The following is a 24805-nucleotide window of genomic DNA, read 5'->3' on the forward strand; positions in this document are numbered from 1 at the left end:
TATATCTTATTTGAATTTGGTACGTTTAGCGCAAAGCCCTGGATTCTATACAGCGCTCGGAGAGATCAGCGCTGAAATCGACGTGTAATTTAACAAGCTAATGAACGCTGATAACAGCACTTAACGAGCAATAATGAGCACTTTTTACTTTCTGAGTTGCATTATTAAACCTATTTGCTTTTAGAAAGGTTTTAAAAACATACCTTTTTTCCTAATAATAATTAGTTTATTATTTGTATTGGTTTTGTTTTTTTACGTCTATGGTAACATCCTGGTGATTTGCATCAGTAGTTCTTTATGTTATCCCACCTTGAATTCTGTAAAGAAGATTTGGTGGGCTATAAGTCCTATATAACATAGCATAACACTAATTGACACTGATTAGAATTTAGGTGGACAACTGACTAAGCATATTCTGTAATGATGTACGATGAACTTCTAACTCGTGCAGGCAAAAAGGGGTGTGGTTATGGGTGGGGAAATAGGCGTTCTGAAATTTACGTGCCTAGTTATAGAACACGGCCCAGTGCACCTAAATCTATGCGCTGGGATTTATGCCATGTTTTTATTGGTGTAAATGGATGCACATAGATTTAGGTGCTGAAATATCACTAAGCATATTCTATAATCAGCGCCTAAATCTAGGCACCGATTAGAGAATACGCTTAGTCAGCACTGATTTCAGTGTCATATATAGAATCTCCCCCAAAACGTCCAAAGTCCGACTTAGACACACTTTCATAAATGCCCCTCAAACTAACTTTGAATGTCTACAGTGGGGGAAATAAGTATTTGATCCCTTGCTGATTTTGTAAGTTTGCCCACTGTCAAAGACATGAGCAGCCCATAATTGAAGGGTAGGTTATTGGTAACAGTGAGAGATAGCACATCACAAATTAAATCCGGAAAATCACATTGTGGAAAGTATATGAATTTATTTGCATTCTGCAGAGGGAAATAAGTATTTGATCCCCCACCAACCAGTAAGAGATCTGGCCCCTACAGACCAGGTAGATGCTCCAAATCAACTCGTTACCTGCATGACAGACAGCTGTCGGCAATGGTCACCTGTATGAAAGACACCTGTCCACAGACTCAGTGAATCAGTCAGACTCTAACCTCTACAAAATGGCCAAGAGCAAGGAGCTGTCTAAGGATGTCAGGGACAAGATCATACACCTGCACAAGGCTGGAATGGGCTACAAAACCATCAGTAAGACGCTGGGCGAGAAGGAGACAACTGTTGGTGCCATAGTAAGAAAATGGAAGAAGTACAAAATGACTGTCAATCGACAAAGATCTGTGGCTCCACGCAAAATCTCACCTCGTGGGGTATCCTTGATCATGAGGAAGGTTAGAAATCAGCCTACAACTACAAGGGGGGAACTTGTCAATGATCTCAAGGCAGCTGGGACCACTGTCACCATGAAAACCATTGGTAACACATTACGACATAACGGATTGCAATCCTGCAGTGCCCGCAAGGTCCCCCTGCTCCGGAAGGCACATGTGACGGCCCGTCTGAAGTTTGCCAGTGAACACCTGGATGATGCCGAGAGTGATTGGGAGAAGGTGCTGTGGTCAGATGAGACAAAAATTGAGCTCTTTGGCATGAACTCAACTCGCCGTGTTTGGAGGAAGAGAAATGCTGCCTATGACCCAAAGAACACCGTCCCCACTGTCAAGCATGGAGGTGGAAATGTTATGTTTTGGGGGTGTTTCTCTGCTAAGGGCACAGGACTACTTCACCGCATCAATGGGAGAATGGATGGGGCCATGTACCGTACAATTCTGAGTGACAACCTCCTTCCCTCCGCCAGGGCCTTAAAAATGGGTCGTGGCTGGGTCTTCCAGCACGACAATGACCCAAAACATACAGCCAAGGCAACAAAGGAGTGGCTCAGGAAGAAGCACATTAGGGTCATGGAGTGGCCTAGCCAGTCACCAGACCTTAATCCCATTCAAAACTTATGGAGGGAGCTGAAGCTGCGAGTTGCCAAGCGACAGCCCAGAACTCTTAATGATTTAGAGATGATCTGCAAAGAGGAGTGGACCAAAATTCCTCCTGTCATGTGTGCAAACCTCATCATCAACTACAGAAGACGTCTGACCGCTGTGCTTGCCAACAAGGGTTTTGCCACCAAGTATTAGGTCTTGTTTGCCAGAGGGATTAAATACTTATTTCCCTCTGCAGAATGCAAATAAATTCATATACTTTCCACAATGTGATTTTCCGGATTTAATTTGTGATGTGCTATCTCTCACTGTTACCAATAACCTACCCTTCAATTATGGGCTGCTCATGTCTTTGTCAGTGGGCAAACTTACAAAATCAGCAAGGGATCAAATACTTATTTCCCCCACTGTATGTGCTTTGAAAATGAGCCCCATATATATTCTGGTTACTATAAACAAAGGGGAATGATAATTTCTAGAAATTAGTTTATTTTATGAAAGTTTAAAAACTCAATACAATGGTTTTAATTAAATGCCTTATCACCTTGTGAACACAATGTACTGATATACTTATAAAACAATAGTAATTAAAACAAATAAAAATATAATTTAAGAGCTTTGATTTAAAGTATTAAAAAACACATTTGAAGTTTTGTTTTACCACCCTTGTGGCTGTAAGACCATAGGAAATGTTCTCTATTTCCAAAGAGACGGAGCCGGTTACTAGTCTGCCGGCTGACCCCAAGAATGAATTAATTATCTAGATACTAGTTTTAAGGCAGGATTCTACTCACATTTTTAGAAAAACTCCAACACCTCTTACCAGCAGAAATGATATAAAAATAATACAGACATTTTATTCAGTACAAATGTTCTCTCGGCAGAAAGAAGGTAGCTGTGCAGCACTTGACCTTCAATCACTGCACCAGAATATCTCAGCATCAGCAGCTTCCAGAACGTGAACCAACAGTAACAGCTGAATTTTCAAAAGTGTTACGGCAGTAAAGGAGATATGGATCAGTCTTTGACTTTTATCATCTTTAATGTCTGTATTGCTGGCAAGATGTCATCAAGGTTGTCGATCTCTGGTAGGAGAAAAAAAAAAGGTTGCACAAACTAAGGGCCCTGTTTAAAACTGCGCTGTAGGCACACTAACGTTTTAGCGTGCACTAATGTCTCTAGCATTCACGCGCACTAAAAGTAAGCATGCCTACAGCGCGGTTTAGTAAACAGGGCCCTAAGTTGGTTGAATGAATTTGAGAAACAAATGCTGCAAAATCAAATATAAGTACTTGCTAAACAAGCAAACACAGGAGTCCTTTTACTAAGGTGAGCTAACAGAGCATCCCGCCGGCTGTTAGCGCTGGCATTTGCTACTACCCCATGATCAGAGCCCTCAAGCGTGTGAAACAACGCACTCAAGGGCTCTTAGCGCAAGTAGCCTGCAAATGCATGCTAATCAGCGCTTAACGCATTCATCCCCAATGATCAGCGTCCAGCGCCAAACATTGGGTCACTGGCCGCAACAAACCCTACGCCAGCTCTGTTGTCCCAGTAGCGTGTGGCCATTAGCACATGAACCCTGAACTACACCTCTTTTCTAGGCGTAAAGGGCTCACGCACTATGTGCTGTGCTAACCGATTAGCGCTGGGCATGCCTACTCCACCACCAAACAAGCCCTCAGTGCTAAAAAACAAAATATATATATTTTTTTAGCACATAGGAAGCGTGCACAGATGCCAAAACTACCACAGGACGCCCGAGCACGCCCTGCGGTATGCACGTGTTAGTGCGTACCGCAGTTTAGTAAAAGGGCCTTTATGTGAACATATGTGAAACAAAGTTAAACACAAACTCTTTCTGCATATTTCAATCTATGATTACTATTTCAGGTTTGTCTTTTTATACATTCAACATAAGAAAAAGAGTAAATATCGCAGATGCAAAATGACCGAACATCCTTTCAGTCAGCAGATTTATGGGCAGATCTAATAATGTCTGTACATAAGTACATAAGTATTGCCATACTGGGAAAGATCAAAGGTCCATTGAGCCCAGCATCCTGTTTCCAACAGTGGCCCATGCAGGTCACAAATACCCAGCAAGATCCCAAAAATGTACAAAACATTTTATACTGCTTATCCCAGAAATAGTGGATTTTCCCCAAGTCCATTTAATAATGGTCTATGGACTTTTCCTTTAGGAAGCTGTCCAAACCTTTTTAAAACTCCATTAAGCTAACCGCCTTTACCACATTCTCTGGCAACGAATTCCAGAGTTTAATTACACGTTGAGTGAAGAAACATTTTCTTCGATTCATTTTAAATTTACTACATTGTAGCTTCTTTGCATGCCCCCTAGTCCTAGTATTTTTGGAAAGCGTGAACAGATGCTTCACATCTACCCGGTCCACTCCACTCATTATTTTATAGACCTGTAGCCGGCTAAGATTGCTTTTGAGATATTTCCCCACTCTACCTTGCAGAATTCTTCTAGCTCAGAAATTTTCTTAGGTCTCCTAGCATGCATTGCAGGTTTGAAATCTCCCCAGATATTTTCCATTATAATATTCAAGTAACAGGATTGGAGGCCTTTCCAAAACCTTCATCGTTTCTTCCTTTAAGTACTGTGTGGTTGATTTTGAGGTATGTTTCAGATAACTGCCATGCTGAAATATCCATCCTATTTTCTGTGGGCCATTAGATTCTAGGATATGTTGATGCTTAGTTAAATCTATTCTTCTTTCACCTGCAAAATTAGCTACCACACAATCCTGAAACATAAAAGATCTTCCCCCTTGCTTAGTGGTCGGGCAAGATGTTCTTTTTCTGTTTCATTCTTTTTTTCTCCAAATGTATCTTGTGTAGTTGTGGCTGAGCACTTCAATTTTTGTTTCATCAGTCTAAAGCACTTTGTTCTAAAATATTTCAGGCTTAACAGGGACTTCTGTTCTATATTTTAAGTGAGTTATGATGAGCTCTTAGAGAGCGTTTCCGCCTGACAACACACCACACACATCATTGATGTTTAAAAGCAGTGCTGGAATGGTGGATAATTACTCCAGTATCAGCTACACTTTTCAGCAGGTCATTTGCAGTCATCTGTGGGTTATGTTTTGTAAATCTGACCATTTTTGGAGAAGGTCTGTCACATATTTTTTTAGTTTGTGAGCTCTTGCTTTGACTTAATAGTTCCATATAACATCCATTTCTTAACAAATGTTTCTGACAGTTGTTGTTATTTGGGAGTGTTTAGAACTTTTATTTAGTGTTCCCCTTTTTGGTAAGAGTGAATTTTCTTAATTTTCAAATGCACAGACAGCTCTCCAGAGAAGCCCACAGTTGCTGAAAGTAACAGTTAGGGGGCCTTATTAATAAATTGAAAAAAATATATTAATGGAAAGATGTTCAAACTTCTGCACCTGCCATATTCGCTTTTAATTATTTTCAATGTTAAAATCGAGCAATAAATAGTAATCATACATTTGTGGAATATCTTATTAAAACTTTGTAGCATGTTGAGGTTGTGTTAGGTTCTGTTCAAATAAGGATTCACTGAAGAATACAGTTTTGACCAGGGATACCTAAATTTTTGCACACACCTTTATGGGGACTTGGATATGTAGGACTGCCTTTAACATGCTCAAGCAGGCTCTTATTAAATTATTTTGAAGGATTCACACACACACAGAAATATATTACGCCTACTTTTGGGTCAGCCTTCCTGGGGGCAGATCATAAGCACAGCACTGTCATTTATGTGTGCATTTTATAAAATAAATACCTCGTAACTGCACATACCCACAGAATTACAGGTACCTCACAGCAGACGTAACCTCTGCACGTTTCCTCTTGTGTAATCTTAGAAGCACACAAGTATACATGTTGCACTTATGTTATAAGAGAAACATATATGCCTAGGTACCTTGTTATAAAATAACCCTCCATATATATTACTTTGGTAAGTAATACAAGAATGTTTCCTGAATATGAACGAGGTAAGGTGCACAATATCATATTGGGGAGTGTCTGAAGCAGTGGCGTAGCCACAGGTGGGCTTGGGTGGTATGACTCAGGCCCACCCAACAGTATCATATGGTTAGTGGTAACTGGTGGGAATCCCAAGCTCCTGTAGCTGAAGATTTCCCCCTGATGGTAACGAAAACGCTACTCTCCACAACACTGGCACTGCGCATGCTCAGTTTTCAGTGCATTCCTGCTGCCAAGGTGGAAAGAAGTGTTTTTCTTTCAGCTGAGATTTTTTTTTGGGGGGGGGGGGCGGGGGGAGAACACGGTGCCCACCCAATTCTTGTCTAGGCCCACCCAAAATCTGTTATCTGGCTACGCCCCTGGTCTGGAGAAGATGTCACACAGTTTAAAACTGAAGTGCAGCATGAAGGTGCTAATTTAGGAATTTTTTTGCCTCAACTCACTTACCTAAAATTTCCAGGAGCTCTTGAATAAGCATTTCAAATGCTGGAAAAAATTCCTCATAGTCTTCCAGCTGTCTGATAACGCTAAAACCAGTAAACAGTTGCATTTAGTAACTGACAAAACGGGTCCACTTCTTTTAATAAAAAGAATTTGAGCTTTATATTAAGAGAGAGATAAATCCAAAAGGTTAATGTGTGCTAAAGTAGTTTAATAATATAATCTTTTCAAATCAAAATCAACTCTCGTCCATCAATATTTCTTATCATCCACCAAACCAATCCTGAACCAATCAGTTATGCCCATCGGCCAGCATATGGAGACAGAGAACAATGTCTTATGAACTCTGTCTCTGCCCTATAATGGGAAGTGTGCAGCAGCTGCTCACCAATATTCTGTCTCCAGCAGATGGCAACAGACATTCTGTGCAGCAGGCTCTGAACTGGTGAGGCTGCTCCTGGGCCTAACTGGAGAGCTGGTTCCCTGATTGTGCTAGGACATCTGGGGAAGGAATTCATGGTCCTGCCATGGCAGACCATTTGCTTGAGGAGGGGGAGGAATCCAGGTCCCTTCTCCCTCTTACCTTTTTCTTCTCGAGAGTACTTTTAATATATATGTCCCTCCCCCCAGCAGAATAAAATTAGATTTCTCTTTATGCCAGTAGAAGACAGGAATTAAGCAGTGGTGGCCTCTTCTGCAGCCAAGCGGCAGGAGGAAGCTTCTAGGAGCCACTCCAGTTGGCTTATCAGGGAGTGCTGGGGTTGTGTGGGGAGCAACATTAATGGAGGAAGTTGTGGACTGTCGGGCAGCATTTCTGTTGTGTGCTGGGACCAACACCTGTAAGGGGAAACTCGTGGCACTGCAGTGAGTGCAATGAAGTCAAGCTCCAATGCTGCACTGGGCTGTGGAAGGTACAGAGGCTCCAGAGTGTGCTAAACATTTTTGTTGGTGTGACAGCAGCTGCCAGGCCAGTTCCAGACTGTGCAGATCCTGGCATAATGGGACAGCTGTCAACCTCCTCACATAACAGCTGCATGGAAGGAGCAGAAAGTGTGGGAGCAGTGGCCATCTTAGCTCCTTCATAATTCAGTCCTCCGGCAGCTTCTTCCCCTCTGTCTTTGGCCTTGGAAGGTTTCATGAAGAATTCTTTGGCCCTGGAAGTGTTCTCTGCAGGCGTAAGACGTTTTGCTGGACGATGAGATCAGGGACATTCTTTTCCCTTCCCTCCCCCAAATTTATTCTCCTCTTACACAAAGCATATTTGCTGAATCAGGCGGCTGTCAGCCCGGGGGTTCAGAGCAGGGGCGTAGCTACGGGTGGGCCTGGATGGGCCCAGGCCCGCCCACCCAAGCGCCACACAACTGCAGCAGCAGCCTAGCGTGATGGCAGAGACGGCACGGCACCCGCGGCACTCTGGCAGCTGATCACTCCTCTCCACATACAGGCTCTGATTTCAGGCCCGCCCACCACCCAAGCGCACACACACAGCCTAGCATAGCGTAGGTCGCATCCGCGCTCAGGCTCAGTTCATCGATGATCGATATCATCGATCCCATCAGATTCAGGCCGCTTACCTTCAGGAGAGAGGCAGAGAGTGCGTCCACAGATTCGATCCTCCTACACGGAAGCGGAAGTGGACCCGGACGTGGCTGACAGTGGCTGTGCGCGGCGCCGTGCTCGCAGCCTCGTTCTCGCTCCGGTTGACTCCTCCGCTCGCTCGTGATGTGGTCTGAGGGAGGGCAGGCTAAAAAAAATAGGTGCACATGGCCACATGCACGAATGCAGGGTTGTACGAGCCTCAGCCTGGCCCTGCCTGCCTCCCTGGAAAGGTGGTCTTCGAAAGTTCGAATTGAAGAGATCATTCGAGAATCGGATCGGACTCCAGTTCCTTCCTGTCTCGGTCTCGGCCCCAGGTAACTTTACTGCCAGCCCAGCAGCAGGTAATAAAATTGCAAATGCTTTTTGTTTTTTTTTTACATCATAATTTTAATATCATGTAATTTTGTTTTCTTAAATTAAGCTAGCTGGGGCTTGGTGGGCACTATTAAAATTTTTTTCACATTAAGTAAGTGGTTTATGTTGATGCAGGGCAGCTGTTGGGCAGAATACTTAGAAATCTATCATCAAGTGCAAGGCATTATTTTGTAGTATCACAAGAAACACTACTCATGTCTCTCTCTATCTATATCTATCTATCTCTATATATATAGATACTAGTAAAAAAGCCCCGTTTCTGATGCAAATGAAACGGGGGCTAGCAATGGTTTCTTCTGTGTGCATGTGGGAGTGTGTGTGTCCCTGCCCTCTGGCCTCTCTCCCCTCCCCCCTCTGAGTCCTTCACTGTTACAGAGCCAGCCATTTGATTTCGTGCTCTGCTGTTTTCCTTCACTGACTGTGTTACAGAGAGGGTGGGGCAGACACTCATAGGGAAACCGGATATCTCGCCCCCTTCACACTTCCGGCTGGAGGCTTCATAGAACGTTGGTGTTGCCTTTTATATAGAGAGATAGTGCCCACCCATATTAGCTCTGGGCCCACCCAAAATGTCAGGTCTGGCTACGCCACTGGTTCAGAGGAGTTTACACAATCTAAAAGACCACATTTTGACCCCTGAAGGGACTAGGAGGTACAGATTGTGCTCTCTAATGTGAACTTGGAGGAGAGGGCCCCTAACGTAGCTGATTGGCGGGCTAGAGATCCCTTAGAAGAGAAGCTTCATGTAGGAGAAGGTGATGACCCCCACAGCACTCAGGCTCTTTCGGAAGGAAGAACTGTTGCCTATTATAATGCGCGATTGAGGTGACTGTGACGAAAAATTGGTCTGATCAGCTCCATGGAAAATTAGACTGAGGAGGTCCTGCATTACAGTAGCAGGCAGGAATGGACATGCACGTGCAGTGAGATGGCCCAAAAGCTTCTAGAAATAGTTGCTGGGATACTATTTTCCCCACCAGACTTCATAGGTGATGTCACTCATGCTTGAGAATTCAAAGTCCTGCTTGTCTTTAGAAAATACTGCCTATCCAACCCAGATACACCACCTATTTAGGGTTTCAGCCTGGATAGGTGGTTTTCTATGCCTCCCTCTGCTGGTAGAGGACATAACCATCTCACCTGGACTGGTCTGGCAGGATGAAAAGAAAATATATTACTGCAGTTTTGCTATATTGTTTGCGTAACAAATAGATTTCACATATGGTGGCCTCCTAGCACCAAACGTTTTTTGAGAGCAAGAGTAGCTTTGATTCTTAACCAATGCAAATTCAGAACAGGCCATATAGCATGGGATCACTGCTGGTTAGCATTAACCGATAACCTCTGTAGTAACCTCAACAGGGACAAAATATTCTCTATTAGTTTTCTTTATCAATGTTTATTTCTTGCTGAATCAAAACAATCAGGACTCCTTTTACAAAGCTGAGCTACCACTAGTGGTGCGCTGAAAGCGAAGAAGCCCATGGGAATAGAACGGGCTTCTTCGCATTTAGCGTGCCGCTAATCGGTAGCACAGCTTTGTAAAAGGAACTCTCAGTGAGGTACAACACTGATAAAAAATAGAATTCATAAAAACAAATTTAAAACAAAGATATAAAACAGACTACAATAAAACACTCAATCTTTCACTCATTCTGCCAATACAAACATTAAAACAATCACAATTGTAAAAAAAAAAAAAACAATCCAAAAAATAAAGATAGATAAAATCCCAGAACATTAGTGTCAAATTTGAGCAGCAAATGGTCAGTGTGGTTTTTTTTTTCTATAGATGTGCAATCTCCCAGTACAACAAACTAGCCCACCAATTCTAACAAAATGTGATGATCTATTATATTGAACATTGACAGACATGGAGGCAGATTTCAGAGAAAAAAGAGAGGGAAATTCAGTGTGGAATTCCCATACTAGTTTACAAAAGACTCTGCCAAACATAAAGCCTATTGTAAAATAGGTACAGGACTACATGTTAGTCCCTCATGTACAGAGGGAACAGCAGAGAACTGCATGTGGGGAAAACCGGACCCCCCCCCCCCCCCCACAGATGTGGAAGCAGCTTTCTAAATCAGCCACTCCTGCTGCTAAAGGCCGCAATCCCAGCATTAGCAGATCCTCTATGGGCAGCCCCTACCCCAATGTCAACATTTCCTCCATTACAGGACCCCTCAAGAGCCCACCCCCAGCGGTACCCACCACAAGCGGCACATAGACCTCTCAATCAGCCCCCCTCAGGATAACAGACCCCTAATTAGACCCCAATCCCCCCTGCCTCGGCAACCTCCCCCCAGTGAGGGAAGCCCCCACATGTCAGCAAGAACTCAACATATGGCAGCCTCTGAGAAATAACCCCCCTCTCCCAGGGCCAAGCCTCTCAAGGCAGCCCTCCCCCAGTGGGCCCCTCTTCACTGACCCCTGAGGCTTAGTGGGGGTCCCTGGTCTCTAGGGTAGTGGGAGCGATGCCAATCACTTAAAAACATAAGTACATAAGCATTGCCATACTGGAACAGACTGAAGGTCCATCAAGCCCAGTATCCTGTTTTCAGCAATGGCCAATCCAGGTCATAAGAACCTGGCAAAATCCCAGAAGAGTACAATAGATTTTATGCTGCTTATCCTAGAAATGAGCAGTGGGTTTTCCCAAGTCCGCCTTAACAATGGCTTGTGGATTTTTCTTTTAGGAAATTAGCCAAACCTTTTTTAAACCCTGCTAAGCTAACTGCTTTTACCATATTCTCTGGCAACAAATTTCAGCGTTTAATTACATGTCTCAAGCCATCCAAAATAGTTGCTAACACCTAGAGCAGTAATATTGCCATATTACCACTAGGGATCAGGCTTCCATATAAGGGCATTTTAAGCCATACTCTTATCATTTTGTGTTAGACAAATTTTCACTAGTGTGGGAATAACTTTAGCTCTCTGAAAAGCTGGACTCTATTTCAAATTATATGTAGGAGAAGTTAAAAGAACTGATCAGCTAAAGGACTGGTATCAGGCTTAAGGATGAAAGAGCTAGCTATGAAGATTTGAAGGAATTTAATGGGGTAAACCTACTGGATGCCAAGGACTACACAATACAGGTGAGCCATAGCAGTAATTTCCAAACAAAAAAAAAAAAATTAAAACACAAATAGAAATGAAATACCTGTTAATGTCGAGGTCACCGAGGAGCTGCTGCACCTGTCTGTCTATTTGCTCCTTAGCAACACCACACAGCCTTCCTACCATGTTCACCAGTACACTTGCTGGGGCTGAATCATCTAAAAGAAGGGGGAATAACCTTGCAAATCACAAAACCATTTCCCTTAAATTACAACACAGCAAATTTCCTCTCTTTCATTAAAAAAATTCACTAGTGGTTAGGGTGGTGGACTCTGGAACTGGGGAACTGAGTTCGATTCCCACTTCAGGCACAGGCAGCTCCTTGTGACTCTGGGCAAGTCACTTAACCCTCCATTGCTCCATGTAAGCCGCATTGAGCCTGCCATGAGTGGGAAAGCGCGGGGTACAAATGTAACAAAAATAAAATAGATACTATTGGAGATTCTACATGGAATGTTGCTACTATTGGACATTCTACATGGAATGTTGCTATTCCACTAGCAACATTCCATGTAGAAGGCTGCGCAGGCTTCTGTTTCTGTGAGTCTGACGTCCTGCACGTCAGACTCACAGAAGCAGAAGCCTGCGCGGCCACATTGGTGATATGCAAGGGCCAACTTCTACATGGAATGTTGGAATAGTAACATTCCATGTAGAATCTCAAATAGTAGCAACAGTGGAGGAGTGGCCTAGTGGTTAGGGTGGTGGACTTTGGTCCTGGGGAACTGAGGAACTGAGTTTGATTCCCGCTTCAGCCAGAGGCAGCTCCTTGTGACTCTGGGCAAGTCACTTAACCCTCCATTGCTCCATTTAAGCCGCATTGAGTCTGCCGTGAGTGGGAAAGCGCAGGGTACAAATGTAACAAAAATGAAATAGATACAATTGGATATTCTACATGGAATGTTGCTATTCCACTAGCAACATTCCATGTAGAAGGCTGCACAGGCTTCTGTTTCTGTGAGTCTGACGTCCTGCACGTACGTGCAGGACGTCAGACTCACAGAAGCAGAAGCCTGCGCGGCCACATTGGTGATCTGCAAGGGCCGACTTCTACATAGAATGTTGGAATAGCAACATTCCATGTAGAATCTCAAATAGTAGCAACAGTGGAGGAGTGGCCTAGTGGTTGGAGTGGTGGACTTTAGTCCTGAGGAACTGAGTTCGATTCCCACTTCAGGCACAGGCAGCTCCTTGTGACTCTGGGCAAGTCACCTAACCCTCCATTGGCTCATGTAAGCCGCATTGAGCCTGCCGTGAGTGGGAAAGCGCAGGGTACAAATGTAACAAAAATAAAAAAAACAACAAAGTTTTGACATAAGAAATAATAGAACAGTCTGTATTTGAATTATACAGAGTAAATGAGTTGCAACATTCTCCGTACAATCAGATGACTGGCAAACTGTGGTGTTCACCTTAAATCAACAGCTGGAAGACTATACAGATTTACCAGCTTCTACCATTTCACAATGTAAGACTGCAAATTCTCTAGTAGATCAGGGAGTCATTTGAACAGTCTTTAAGGGAAACAGCAGCATTCTCTCAATTGCCATTTACACATGAAGCCAATCTACATATCACATGCTGCTTTTTCCATGTGTAAAAGCCCAGAATGAATGGATTCAAAGGGGGGGGGGGCAGATAAGTGTTGTGTTTGCATGCCAAGAATTATATGTGCATTTCCCATTGTACAATGGGAATGCATTTATAATTTGCATTTCCTCCGAGGCATGCCTACATTTTGATGTGATTCAAGGAACAGTGTGCTCAGTTCCCTGGTACTTTTATAGCCTTTAAAATACAAAATGTTTACCTTTATTTATTTATTTGTTGCATTTGTATCCCACATTTTCCCACCCATTTGCAGGCTCAATGTGGCTTACAATGTGAGTGTAAATTACAATTAACAGACCCCTAATTAGACCCCAATCCCCCCTGCCTCGGCAACCTCCCCCCAGTTAGGGAAGCCCCCACATGTGAGCAAGAACTCAAAACATGGCAGCCTCTCAGAAATAACCCCCTCTCCCAGGGTCTTTTGGGAGCTTTATTCCTGGATTGGCTGCATTCCTCGATTGGCTGTACTCACTCTGCTGCTCCCCAGTATCTCTCCACACTCATCCTTCCCTACACCCCTTCCCGTGCACTCCGTTCCATGGATAAATCCTTCTTATCTGTTCCCTTCTCCACTACTGTCAACTCCAGACTTCGCCCCTTCTGTCTTGCTGCCTGGAATAGACTTCCTGAGCCCCTAAGTCTTGCCCCATCCTTGACCACCTTTACATCTAGATTGAAAGCCCACCTCTTTAACACTGCTTTTGACTTGTAACCACTCGCCCCCACCTACCCTCCTCTCCTCTTTCCTCTACACATTAATTGATTTGCTTGCTTTATTTTTGTCTATTAGATTGTAAGCTCTTTGAGCAGGGACTGTCTTTCTTCTATGTTTGTACAGCGCTGCGTACGCTTTGTAACACTATAGAAATGCTAAATAGTAGTAGTAGTAGTAATATTTATAATTGTGTAGAATATGGCTCCTATAGGAAGGGCACATACCTGTAGATATGTGCCAGAAAATACACATGTATTTACTGGTGCCTTTACATATATTTTACAGAAGACTCTGTGTTCAACAGAGTCTTTTGTACAATACTCAGGGAAATGCCAACAGTGCGACTTGGATGTCCCATTGCCCCAAGTACAGCCTCTATACAAAATGGGTCTTCACATGATTCACCCATCAGGCAACGCAGTATACGCAAAGAACAAACTCCTTCAAAGCCGAAAGGAGATTGTTCATCTCAGTCCCTATGGTCATCGATAGCTGTGCAATGTAGGAGTATGACGTGGCTTACAAATCCTTACCCAGCCCCAAGAGTTCACACATAGTCCGCATAGCATTATTCATTTCTCCCAGTTTTGTGTAAACTTCATTGAGACGAGGGTAAATGCCATTCAGAGATGTCACATCAAATAATTTCTGGAAATGAGAGACAAACAACTCCAACGTCTGAAAAGAAGGCCCCTTTTTATCCTGTAGCAAGAAAAAATATATACATATACAGTTTAGGTTTTTGTGCACAATGCTTGCAAATTTAAACCAATTAAAAATTAGATTATTTTCGGCTAAAATCTGTGCCTTACAGATATCAGAAAACAAGAATTACTCATTTGATGTCAGAATGAGACTTACAAAGCGCACATAAACACCAAGCACAGAAACAGAACTGACTAGATGACCCAAATAAGATGGACACCATCCATCACAGCAATTTACGTTCTTAGTATTAAATGCAGAATACTGCTTCTTGTTGTATTACCATTGATGCTCATTTTGTGTGCATGCATGTGTGTGTGGGGGGGGAGGGAGAGGGGAGTTATCTTTTGCAATATAATGTAAGCCACATTGAGCCTGCAAATAGGTGGGATAATGTGGGGTACAAATGCAGCAAATAAATAAATATCAATACAGTTTAAATTTGGTGCAGTTGTCAAATCACTAGTCCATAAGCCATTCCTGTCTGAAAACTTAATGCCTGTTCGAGACCCTATGAAGCAATGGTTTAGCAACTCTGTCTTCAAAAGCCCCCAAGCTGGCTAGGTTTTCAGGGTATCCATACAGACTATGCATGAGATGCATTTGCATACAATGGAGGCAGTGAAATTGGGTCTGCTTGCTTGCACTGTGTTGAAATGGTACATCCTTTGCTTGGGGACTGAATGTCCTATGACTTCGGAAGGGTAAAAATCTCCAGATACAAATGTGTGCGTGTATTGATGGAGGGGTCATTGATGGGGGCAGCACTCGATGTTATCTGTTTTGATGGTGTTTTGTAGTTTTTATTTGTATTTTATTATGCATGTTTTTATGGGACCTATTTAGGGTATAAGTGGGTTAGAAATGTTTATAATAAATAAATACATAAATAAAAACTGCTAGAAAAAAAGCACTACACACACACACACAGAACACAAATGCCAAATACATTTTCTTGACCAAAAATGATAAACATACATTAACCAAAGAACATAAGAACAGTCATACTGGGTCAGACCAATGGTCCATCTAGCTCGTTATCCTGCCTCCAACAGTGGCCAATCCAGGTCACAAGTACCTGGCAGAAACCCAATTAGTAGCAACATTCCAGGCACAAGGACCCTGGCAACCTTAGTGCTATGCTTCGATGGAGTGCGATGCTGAGACACCTCAACCTCTGCCTGATGTCCTGCATCACCCTCTCTTGGCACCAATGAAGATGAAATCAAATTCTTCCTCTTCTTCGGGCAGAATCAGATGATGACCATTCCCGGTGGGCTCTACGAATGCTTGATATTGAGGGTGATCAAGATGCTCCCAATGTTGATGCATCCTCAGCATCCAATTTAGCTCCTGGACTGTAGAGTCTGATGTTTTCTAAGTTAATGGACCAGCCTTAACATCAAAAAGCTTTCGTCTCTGCTTTTCTCTACCACAAATCTGTCTCTTTGTAAACAGAGAATGCAATGAGAGGGATCATTGTCAGATCCCAGGCACTGTAGGCACCATGCAAAGGATATGGTCTTGTTGCACGATAAACACCTTTTGAAGCCACTGGGAGTCTTCTTTTGGGACATTTCATCCAGAAAAATAACTGCAGTGAAATCAAGTGACTCTAAGGTGACAAATATTCTCTAGTGTCGACAGCTTGAGGCCTACAGACAGCCCACACTGAACGAATGCGAAAAAAAGAAATAAAACTTGAAAAACATTGAAAAAACTAAGGAACTACTGTACGCAAGATGAAGTAGGGCACCCTTTTTTTTTTTTTTGGTTATAGGTTGATATTGATGGGGTGAGCACTGTTTTATAATTCATCATGTGAGTTCTGTTTAAGGTCAAGTTATTGAACGCTCTGTACCATCCCTTAATAAAGATATTTTCAAAAAAAAAAAAAAAAAGAAAAAACTAAGCAACTATTGGGTTCTTGCAAAAAGACCAAGCAATAAGCAATAGGGGGGAAAACACAATTTTTAGGCACAGAGGTGACCCATCCTCCAGAAAATGAGTCCAAATGGTTCCACAGAAAAGTTCAGAGTAAGGAGACCCTGTGCAGAAGCATCACGCAGGAACAAGCATGCACGGTGAACCTACTCAAATGCTTCTAGAAAAGTTGCTGGGGTAGTGCTTCTCGGGCGCCAGGCTCCTAGGTGACATCACCCATATGTGAGGATTTAGCAGTCTTGCTTGTCCTCAGAGAATCGCCCACTTATCTGTGTAAAAATCTTTAAAACAACCCTCTTAAAGATGGGTTCTCTCAAAATCTGATTTCACTTTAGATAATGTTACAAGTAAATAGTAACTGGCCACTTCATTTTCACTTGACACCTTCCTGTTCCACTATAGACAGCCACCAGCTGAAGTAGTTAAAATGCTGAAAAGTTACATATAAACTTTCTTTTTTTGGGCTCAGCAATGTTTTCCTATTCCTTTGAAATTCTAGCTCAATCAAAAAACAGGGCTGGGATCTGGTATAGCTATCATTTTCTCAACCACCCTGGGTTATTTTCCTCTAATTCATGTCCCCCTTAATTCATCTAGCCCAGCCCCCATGGTAAATGTCTTTGGTAGGGGTCACACACCAGGACTGTTTACATAACCATGAAGTTACTGATATTATATCCAGCGGTTACGTGTTGGCATTGTATGATGACTGGGAATCCTTCTCCACAGGACCTGTGAACACTGTCCCTGCAGCATCCACAGTCTGGGGAGCATGAGCCTTGACCTGGGAATCAAACACATGTCCTATGGCTCACATATGGCTTTCTATTGTAGTATTTCTCCAGTTAAATATCTGGTTTGTAAAAGATCTGAAAATTTAACTAAAAAGAACCATTCTTACCTGTCCTTTATTATCTATTTCCTCAAAGATTGTATCCAGAATGAGCAGTAGGTCTTCCACCCGGAAATCTTCATACGGGTCCCGTGCATTATCAACAGGCAGCTGTCCCAACCTCAGAGCTAGCGTTCGCAGGGATTTGTGCAAGTCCTTTATACCAAACATATATTCACAATTAAAATGGATCGTTTCAAGGACTTTATTACGTATGAATATAGCTAGGAGTTCAAAACCCAGGCTGGGGCAATCATTGAATTAGAGGTAACATTTGGGATTATGTTTACTGTTTGCTCACCTTCAGAGCTGGGGCTATAAACAGTATCAAACACAAGTAGGGCAACTGAAACTTTCTAACTTACAAGGTAAACCAGTATTCAACTTGTTCATGGTAAATGGCAAGAAAACGCCACTGAACAGTTGATTAAACAATCCAAGTTATCGCCTGAAGCGAAACGCAAATGGGTAGTCACTGGCAAAATACTTGCATCAGCAGCGTTTTCTCTCCATTTACAGTGAACAGGCCGACTACTGATCAGTTTGGGTTTTATTTTTGAAGTTAGAAGTTTCAGGACATCCTACAGAAGACTCCTGATGCAGGCCATATAGGCTGAAACACAACTCGTGTCAAGTCTTGGGTGTATTTGAATAAATCTTTGCTCCTGTGAACATCTAGTCTTCATTCTTGTCTCACCTTCACTGTGTGTGATGTGTCTTTGCGACTGTGAGGGTCTCTGGTTCTTCTGTTGTATCGTCGGCATGTGCTAATGTTGCCATTAGCGTGTGAGTCCCTACCACCTACAAAATAGATGGCAGTAAGGGCACCCCTGCTAATCAGTTAAAGTGCACAATGTATGTGCACTATTAGCGCAGAAACACCCACTCTATGTTAATTAAGGTGTGAGGGAGTAGAATATTTGCAAAGGTGAGAAAGGGCAACCTGATTACTAAGTTAAGTTGAACATTTTGCCACAGCCTACAACATTAACTGATAGTCTCTAGAAGGCACAGCAGGACCTAGTTTAGTCTTCAATCCCACCCATGCTCCCCAACTCCCGCCCACCCCTAGCACTACTCTTCATTTATAGTCAGTTATTCTAATTAGGGTAGCAGAGGAGAAGTGCTCTTACAGAGTTTTAATTATATTTCATTAATTTCTAAGAAGAAATTGAATATAATAATTTGCTCCTCCAACATTCCAATGTGTCTCACCTGCTGACATCACTCCTCCAATGTTCTCCTCCAACGTTCCAATGTGTGTCACTGGGATTGTAACCACCTGCTGATGTCTCTCCTCCAACGTTCTCCGTCCTCCCTCCCTCCCAGTTCCATAGGACCCTGGAACTGGGAGGGAGGGACAAAGGGACAGAGGGAGGGGGAACCCTGGAAATGGGAGGGAGGAGGACACTGGAACTTGGAGGAGGGAAGGGGGCCTGGAACTCGGAGGGAGGTGGAGGGGGCAGGGGAGAAATGCTGCACATGGATGGATGGAGGGGGCAGGGCACAGAGGACGTTACCTGCATATGGATGAATGCAGGGGACAGAGCATAATGCAGGGGAGGGAGGGGACCGTGAAACTCAGAGGGAGGCAGGGAGGGGACGACCCTGGAACTCTGAGGCAGGGAGGGAGGGAGGGGATGACCCTGGAACTCGGAGGGAGGGAGGGGGACAACAACCCTGGAAGTCGGAGGGAGGGAGGGAGGGGGGACGACCCTGGAACTCAGAGGGCAGGAGGGAGGGGGGAACCCTGGAACTGGGAGGGAGGGGGGGGCTCTGGCACACACTCTCATGCTCACACACACACTCTCTCTCTCACAGACACACTTGCACCCAGTCTTTCTCTCTCTGTCACACACACACACTCGCACATTCACTCTCTCTCACACAGTCACTCTCACTCACACTCTCTCAAACATACATACTCCGAGGAAAACCTTACTAGCGCCCGTTTCATTTGTGTCAGAAACGGGCCTTTTTTACTAGTCACTAAATAAATCACACAACTACTATATAAGCTAAAGACTTTTTTTTATATCAGACTAATATCCTTAATACAGTAGCAAGTTGTAAATTATTGAAAAACTCAAAAATACTAAGATGGAAACAAAACAATTCTTGCTTCCACAATGAGATTAGGTGTTTCTTACAGATTTTTGGATGCTAATCATAGAAATGTACAGCAAATTGTTAAGATACATGTGTGTCAACACGACGTCACTAGTAAATGAACGCTGTTCACTTTAAATATATGATGATATAATTTAGCCCTATTTTTATGCATTCCTTCAAGGAGAAGTTGATGAATAGCTAACTATTGCATGACCCGATGGTTAATTAAAACTAAAAATGTTGCAGAAATGTATTAATCATATTAATACTTTTTGCAACATTGGTAGCAAGTTCTGTTTGAATGCGCAAAGAACCATGACTCCACTGGTGAAGAAGGCCTATGAACTGTATTTTGCATGTAAAGTAGGTGATCAAGACAACAGCTGGGTTCCCCATATTTTTACAGCAAGAATAAGTAAAAAAAATAGACAACACACAATTACAGCAGTAAAAATATTCAAACATCAGAACACAGTATGGCACAGTCTGCTACTTACAATGTCAACACAATATGCAAATCAAGTATCTTAATAGAGGGCATAGGGTGTAAGTGGAGGTGGAACACTGAATATCTGTTATGTGGACATGGCTGATATTTAAGTGGTCCTACTTGCCCTGTTAGCCATGAGGGCACCAACAATGAACATATCTATATTTTTTTATTTGCAAAACGTTTGTTATTAACGCTTCAAAAGAACAAGATCATGGAGAGTAAATCTCCTATAGATATCTAAAACATCAACATTCAAGCATTGTCAATATTCATTTTTCCCCTCCCCTTTACTCCCCAACCCCCCCCAACTTCCCATCCCTCCTCTCTCCCCCCTAGCCCTTCTTCTCCCCTCTCCCCCCCCCCCCCGCCCAAGCCCCCCCCCCCCCCCTCTAACCAACAATGAATATTGTAGGAGCCCAAATAACTTCTGGTACCACTATGACTTCACACCCGGACTGCTCCGGCTCTGCCCAGGCAGTGCTGTGGCGGGTCAATGGGATATTCAGAGATGCTTAGCAGGGTTTAACCAGACAGGAGCCTCTCCTACCCTGTTCAATCCTTTTGAATATCAGACCCTATACATCTACAGTGAGCTTGGGGATAATGTGTTTAAATATTTTACCATTACCTTCAGTGATCGTAGCTGGTCTGCCCACATCATTATTGTAGGAAGAAGGTGCTCAAACCCAGATCCTTGCATGTTGTCATTATTGCAGCTTAAATGTGGTCTTGGTCTCTGTTTATACAATAACTGAGGAGCTCCTGGACCACTTACGATAGAATTTAGTTTGGCCAAAACCTTTCAATAAAACCAGGTAAGTTAGTACTGTAGAAAATACTTGGCAATTTAAAAATACACACACAAAAACTAAGTCACTTCTACATTACTGAAGAAGTCAGGAAGCCAGCCTAACAAAGAGAATGGCCTTAAAAAGCGAAGGTACTTATCTGTAGCAGGACTTCTCCAAAGACAGCAGGCTTTATATTCTTACAAGTGAGTGAAGCCGACCCATGTCGCCCAGTCCTGGACTTATAAAAAGTATAAGCAGAACGCGGTGGAGCGTGAGACACGCTCCACCACACATGACTGAGTCCCTTCCCGCCTGCCGAGAGAACACAGTTTCCTCAGTTTTATACTACAGCAAAAATAAAGTAAAAATAGCAAAGGAGACAACGCCAAGGGGAGGTGGGAGGGATTGTGAAAATATAAAGCCTGCTGTCCTCAGAGAACACCTGCTACAGGTAAGTACCTCCACTTTCTCAGAGGACCAGCAGGCTTATTTATTCTCACAAGTGGGGAATCCCTAGCATCCAGGCTCATCAAAACAACAAACACTGGACAACTGGGCCTCGCAACAGTGAGGACATTAACACAGATTAACCTGAAACTATATACAATCTGAATGAGAGAGCAGCCTGCAACAGAATAAAACGGGCCTAGGAGGGTGAAGTTGGATTCTAGACCCTAAACAGATTCTGAACCACTGTCTGCCTGAACAGACTATCGTGTTGGGTAAGCTGCTCAAGGCAGTAGTGCAATGTGAATGTGTGAACTGAAGACCACGTCGCAGCCTTGTAAATTTCTTCAATGGAGGCTGACCTCAAGTGGGCTACCGAAGCAGCCATGGCTCTGACATTATGAGCCATGACATAACTCTCTAAGGCCAACCCAGCCTGGGCATACGTGAAGAAAATGCAATCTGCCAGACAATTAGAAATGGTGCATTTCCCAATGGCAATTCCAATCCTGTTGGGATCAAAAGAAATAAAAAGTTGGGCAGACTGTCTATGGGGCCTGGTCCGTTCCATGTAGTAGGCCAATGCTTTCTTGCAATCCAAGGTATGCAAGCTGCTTTCGCCAGGATGGGCATGAGGTCGGGGGAAAAATGCTGGCAAGACAATCGACTGGTTCAGATGGAACTCAGACACCACTTTCAGAAGAAACTTAGGGTGCGTGCGGAGGACTACTCTGTTGTGATGAAACTTAGTATAAGGTGCATCCACCACTGAAGCTCACTGACCCTATGAGTTGAAGTAACAGCCACCAAGAAAATGACCTTCCAGGTCAAGTACTTCAGATGGCAGGAATTCAGTGGCTCAACAGGGGCTTTCATCAGCTGGGTGAGAATGACGTTGATATCCCAATACCCACAATTCTTCAGAGGATAACTCCAGAAGTCAAGGGAACCATATCTGCAGTGGCCAGTATGGCGCGATCAGAATCATGGTTCTGCGGTCTTGCTTGAGTTTCAACAAAGAGGTATGGGAGAATACGCATACAGAAGACTTGTCCCTCAACTGAGGAGGAAGGCATCCTGAAGCCTGGAACAGAACTGAGAGACCTTGTGGTTGATCTGAGTGGCAAAAAGATCTACAAAGGGGGTGCCCTATGCTCAGAAGATCTTGCGGGCTATGCCCATATTGAGAGATCACTCATGTGGTTGCATTATCCTGCTCAGTCTGTCAGCCAGAGTATTGTTTTTGCCCGCCAGATAAGTGACTCGAAGGAACAAGCCACAATGGTGAGCCCAATGCCACATCCGGACGGCCTTCTGACAACGAGGGTGTGATCCAGTACCCCCCCTGCTTGTTGGTGTAATACATTGCAACTTGAGTGTCTGTTTGGATGAGCACAATTTGATGAGACAACCGATCTCTGAAAGCCTTTAGAGTGTCCAGATCACCAGGAGCTCCAGATTGATCTGAAGATTAGTTTCCTGGGTGTGAAGCCCATCTACATGAGGCCCCAAATCCCAGGAGAGATGCATCTGTCGTCAGCATTTTTGTGGCTGTGGAATTTGGAATGGAAGTCCCAGAGTCACATGGGATCGAATGGTCCACCACTGAAGGGAGCGTACAAGCTCTGGGGACACTTGGATGACTCCCCATGGCTTGATACCACTGAGAAGCTAGGGTCCATTGAGCTGATCTCATGTGAAGATGTGTCATAGATGTAACATACACTGTGGATGTCATGAGGCATATTTTCAAAGCACTTTGGGAGGCTAAGTTCCATAGGTTTCTATGGAACTTTGGGAGGCTAAGTGCTTTGAAAATGAGCCTCCATGTGGCCCAACAATCTCAACATCTGCCGAGCCTGGACCTGCTGACAGGCACGAACCCTGGACGCAAGTGCGACAGGATTGCTTGCTCTCATCTCCAGAAGGTGGGCTCAAACCATCTGAGTACAATCAGGGCTCCTATGAACTCCAATCACTGGACAAGGTGAAGATGGGACTTGGGGTAGTTTAAAACAAATCCTAGTAGCTCAAGCACCCGAACAGTCATTTGCATGGACTCCTGAGCACCCTCCTCCAAGGTGCTCTTTACCAGCCAATCGTCAAGATACAGGAACACATGGACTCCCAGTCTGCGTAGTGATGCTGCAACTACTGCTAAACATTTGGTGAAGACCCTGGGAGTTGACGCGAAGCCAAAAGGCAACACATGGTACTGAAAGTGATATGTTCCCAGCCGAAATCGAAGATACTTCCAGTGGGCTGGAAGTATCGGGATGCGAGTATATACATCCTTTAAGTCCAGACAGCATAGCAAATCGTTTTTCTGAATCATTGGGAGAAGGATGCCCATGGAAACCATCCTGAACTTTTCTCAGTCTAGGAATTTGTTCAGTGCCCTTAGGTCTAGGATGGGACACATCCCCACTGTTTTCTTTTGCACAAGAAAGTACCTGGAATAGAATCCCCACCCTTCATCTCCTGATGGAACAGGTTCAACCTCGTGGACCTTCTGAAGAGCTGAGAGTTCCTCTGCAAGTACCTGCCTGTGCTGAGAGCTGAACGAGTGAGCTCTCGGTGGGCAATCTGGAGGTTTCAGATACCAATCGAGGGCATATCTGAGATGGACTATTTGAAGAACCCACCAGCTGGAGGTTATGAGGGGCCACCTGTGGAAAAACTGCAGCCTCTCCCCGACCAGCAAGTCGTCCGGAACGGACACTTTTACTGTGGCTTTGTTCTGCTGGAGCCAGTCAAAAGCTTGTCCCTTGCTTTGACTGGGGAGCAGCAGGGGCCTTTGGTGCATGTTGTTGACGTGAACGAGCTCGCTGGGGTTGAGCCTAAACAGGCTGGTGAGCTGAAAGGCTGTACCTATGCCTTTGATAGTAACAGGAATTTCTCCTTGGCTTGCTAAAAGTCCTCCTGAGGAGGTAGATGCAGAAGGTGCCGGCGGGAGAGAGATGGTATCAGTATGTTTTTTGATTTGGTCTGCAACCTCCTCAAGCTTCTCTCCAAAAAGGTTATCCCCCTGGCATGGGGCATCCGCCAACCTCTGTTGAACAGAATGTTCCAAGTCAGAAAAATGCAGCCATGAGAGTCTGTGCATTGCTACATTCTGGGCAGGGATCCTAGATGCCACATCAAAAGTGTTGTAAGTGCCCCAGGCCAGGAACTTTCGACACGCCTTCTCCTGCTTGACCAACTGGTGAACTGACTTGGCCTGCTCCAGAGGGAGGGTCTCAGCTAGGTCCGACAACTTGTGTATTGTGGTTCGCAAGCAGACACTCGTGAAGAGCTGGTATGATTGTATTTGGGAAATGAGCGTTGAAGCCTGGTACATCTTTCTCCCAAAAGAATCCAGGGTTCTAGCTTCTCTGCCTGGGGGCACCGAGGCATAGTCCCTGGAACACCTAGCTCTTCTGAGAGCAGATTTCACCACCATTGAATTGTGAGGCAACTGAGGCTTATCAAAACCAGTTGTACTCTGGATCCGGTACATGGTATCAATCCTCTTGGGCACAACCGGGACTGACAGAGGGGTTTCCCAGTTCCTAACGAGGACTTCCTGGAGTGCTTCGTGGAGAGGGACAGTCACAGCCTCCCTAGGAGGA

General features: G+C 44.0%; 1 protein-coding gene across 3 annotated transcripts in view; it reads right to left on the bottom strand.

Annotated features, from left to right (window-relative positions):
- Positions 1 to 2372: 2372 nt before the first annotated feature.
- CEP70 (centrosomal protein 70) overlaps positions 2373 to 24805 on the bottom strand; it is a 79743-nt gene continuing 57310 nt past the window's right edge. For 2 of the 3 annotated variants that reach the window (XM_030209328.1, XM_030209327.1), the window contains 6 exons: positions 20585 to 20755; positions 17361 to 17507; positions 14344 to 14512; positions 11528 to 11642; positions 6394 to 6473; positions 2373 to 3041 (listed from right to left, as the gene is read on the bottom strand). In XM_030209328.1, the coding sequence (XP_030065188.1) occupies positions 2974 to 3041; positions 6394 to 6473; positions 11528 to 11642; positions 14344 to 14512; positions 17361 to 17507; positions 20585 to 20755 (750 nt within the window). In that variant the 3' untranslated portion in view covers positions 2373 to 2973. Of the gene's footprint in view, positions 3042 to 6393; positions 6474 to 11527; positions 11643 to 14343; positions 14513 to 16668; positions 16741 to 17360; positions 17508 to 20584; positions 20756 to 24805 lie in introns of those variants that run through there. The other variant, XM_030209329.1, reaches the window with a different exon arrangement.

This window comes from Microcaecilia unicolor, chromosome 7 (assembly GCF_901765095.1).
Source record: "Microcaecilia unicolor chromosome 7, aMicUni1.1, whole genome shotgun sequence".
NCBI classification, from domain to species: Eukaryota; Metazoa; Chordata; class Amphibia; order Gymnophiona; family Siphonopidae; genus Microcaecilia; species Microcaecilia unicolor.